Source organism: Cynoglossus semilaevis, chromosome 7, assembly GCF_000523025.1.
Source record: "Cynoglossus semilaevis isolate Cse_v1.0 chromosome 7, Cse_v1.0, whole genome shotgun sequence".
In the NCBI taxonomy this organism is placed as follows: Eukaryota; Metazoa; Chordata; class Actinopteri; order Pleuronectiformes; family Cynoglossidae; genus Cynoglossus; species Cynoglossus semilaevis.
The window spans coordinates 1,582,641-1,585,838 of record NC_024313.1 but is presented as its reverse complement, the minus strand read 5'-3'; the positions used below and the strand labels follow the sequence as shown (position 1 = coordinate 1,585,838).

Genomic DNA, 3,198 nt, shown 5'->3' with positions numbered 1-3,198 from the left:
TTTGTGGTATAAGTTATAAAACGCTTTTGGGCTGTTCTTAGCCGAGACAGATCGTAAAGTGTTCCGTGGCTTTGTGTTAAGATGGAAAAGCTGGAAATTTCTCTAGTATTCCCGAAACCTCTGGGGGTCGAGGAGCGTGACAAACATCAGTTTTTCGTGGTCCTGAAATCTGATCTGTGACGGTCAAATAATATTGTAAAGAACAATAGAAACAATAGAAACAAAACTCAAAATCATCCAGACGTGCACAACAATATCTTTGCTCATGCAGCTCGCTACAGGTGCAGTTTGCTAGCTGAGGCTAGGCTAGTACACCCAAACAAACCAATCAAAGGGTGTGAATACGCTGACGTTTCCGTACGTCTGTCAGAAGACCTTGGTCTCGTCAACTCGAAATCTGATTGGTTGAAGCAACAGTTTGCTCGACACTTATTTTATGCTTGAAAATGCATGTCATCAGTCTGTGATTCAGATATTGTTTAGGCAGAGAAAGCCTTGCAGGCCCTGACGATCCACCACTGAATGTCTCCTAACGTAACACTGAATTGGTATCAAATTAAATGTTGTCATCTGTCATCTGTAACTAATCGAGTACAACAGGGGTTCGGCTTTCAGCGTAAAGTCACGCGGAATTCATCTAACACTAGATAGTGTTTTCGGGGCTAAACTAAACTTACTTTCAAGTAACAGTTTGCAATAAAAAACCTAGACAAAGCTGATATTGAGTTCATGAATTGAAGTCTGGTGTTCTCTCAATGTAGTTGAAGTACAAACACAAGCATATAAGAAGTCACAATTTATTGATTATTTTCACCTAAATAAAATATATGTGTACAGAGATTCACAACATTCCTGAGAACACAGACTGATCACAGTAGATTACAGACAGGTACTGGAGAACATGGTTGTTATGTATGTTATCAAGTACAAAGGGTTCTGTTCTAGTTCTAAAGTGAGTTACTCTTTACACAGAGGGACAGAGAAAATATAATACATGTCAAGTTCCTGAGATGCTAAAAATATTTGAACACATACATAATCAAGTAACATTTATCACAGCTAAAGAAGAACATTGTGACATGGCATTTGAGAAAGAAGTATCAGTATAACCGTATACAACCTAAACACGATATAACCACTGAACCTCATTTGGAAGATTTAAGCATTTGTGTTTAGAACGTTAAAATTGCGATCATATAACAAATACTAAAACAGATTCTGATTTGGCGATCCTTTAAATCATTTATTAAAAAGGCAACATGTCACACATGATTTACTTCACACGAAAAAAATGTAAAAGACAACAGCTCCACCTAGCGCGACACTGGGCGTACTGCAGCAACAACTTTTCATTAGCATTTTATAATGAAACTTGGAAAACAATTGAGACAAATTGGCTCTTTTGTCCCAGTAATGGCGAACATATTGTATGTTTGAAATTTAATAAAGATATTGAGATTGAATAATCATTTTAGCACTTATTTAAATTGAATTGCTTGATATTTAAAGCTATGTCATGGACAACAAACTATTAGCTTCTATGCCTTGTGGAGATTTGGAAGAAATATTTCAGTAACTTGTGGATCCATGAAATAGTTGGAAGAACTCAAAATAAGCCAGTTTATAATAGCTAATAACAGGTTTCATAAAAAACGTTCTCATTTTTAAATAGATTTGAAGACATCTCTCTGGTTACCACAGCCAGAAAAGTGAATATTAATACTACTTAAGTACAATGTAAAATGACCCTTAGAGAAGAACAATTACACACTTGAAGGTGTAATATCACAGCTGACATGACGAGTTATATACAACTGCCTAAATATTTTTATTTGATTCACAGTTATTGGACATATTTGACCATGTTACAACTTCCATTGATCAGTACATAATGTTTTCTTGCTGTTAAAAAACATGTTGACTTGTTGCAAGTTAAATAAATGCCTTTTCAGACTTCTGAGTTTGTATATAGAACTACGCTGCTTATTACTTTCTGCAAACTTAATTCAGTCAATAAAGAACAAAATCTTTTTGTTACAATGTGCCTCCTTTCTGCTGCTATATAAAATTCAGACTGATATTTAATGTTGCGAAGATTAATAATTTATCTGATTAATCCAAAAAAGTTCATATTAAGTAGGTTAATGAGACAAGTTGATAAATTGTGTATTAAAAACTTCAACAAAAAAGCTTTGATTTCATGTAGTTTTCAAAATAAAGATGCATTTGTCATGCCTATCCCTAAAATAAACATATACTTTTAATGAGCTCAAATGTTTTACTAATTAAGAGCTAATCTTTATTAATTTTGTAATATATTGTATTCTTTGTCTTAATAAAGCCTTGTATGACGAATTTGGAAAATCGAAATCCCTTTGATCAGCCTGATAGAAGAAAAGGAGGGACGGAGTTTATTAAATCTAACTGATACATTTTCAAGACATCAATTCTTCTAAGCCTAAAACTTACAACTGACAACATACTTGGAAGACGAATGCACTTTACTGCATATTGGGCAACAGCTCAGAAAACAAGCACTGATTGTCTCGGGCCACATTTTCTTTGTGCTTTTAGGTGGGATTATGTATATTACTTGATTAGAAGATTCAGTCTCAGACTAAAAAAAAACCAAATGAAATTTGTAGAGCAGCACTACTCGGTACACCCCACCTCTTTCTCCTACAAGCCACAACCACCTCATTTCACAACATGCTGCCTCCTGCGGAAGTGTCTCGATTTCCTCTTCGTTTTAACAGAGTCAAAGTCTTCAAAAAAAAATAAAGAAGAATGTATATATGCTGTGGGTTCCAGACTGATGTGTACACAGAAATAATGCAGATAAACGAAAGAGAAATGACTCTCTCTGGCTACTTCTGCCATTAGGTAACTCATAGATTTTAGAATTGGTTTTAACTCCTGAGTATTTAAGCTATTAGTTTAAATATTGTGTTAAAGTATAATCAGAAAAGGGAACCAAAATACTGAACTCAACAGAAGTCAAAACCTAAAGTAAGTCAAAAACTTCCAACAAACATACCCTGACAAGTTTTAGCTTAAGTATAACCATAATTTAAAAATCAATGTGTTTAAAAAAAAAAAAAAGAACACACAAATACAGTTTTGGCACTATTCTACAAGTATCTCCTCAGTCTTTATGGCCTGTAGTGGGGTTCCAGAGTTGGACAAATCAGACCCTTC

General features: G+C 34.4%; 1 protein-coding gene across 1 annotated transcript in view; it reads right to left on the bottom strand.

Moving 5' to 3' along the window:
* Positions 1–783: 783 nt before the first annotated feature.
* The window catches only part of zbtb2b (zinc finger and BTB domain containing 2b), a 10,075-nt gene continuing 7,660 nt past the window's right edge, over positions 784–3,198 (bottom strand). The window contains exon 4 of the mRNA XM_008312699.3: positions 784–3,198. This exon is cut by the window's right edge and continues 37 nt beyond it. Coding sequence (XP_008310921.1) covers positions 3,127–3,198 — 72 coding nt within the window. The 3' untranslated portion in view covers positions 784–3,126.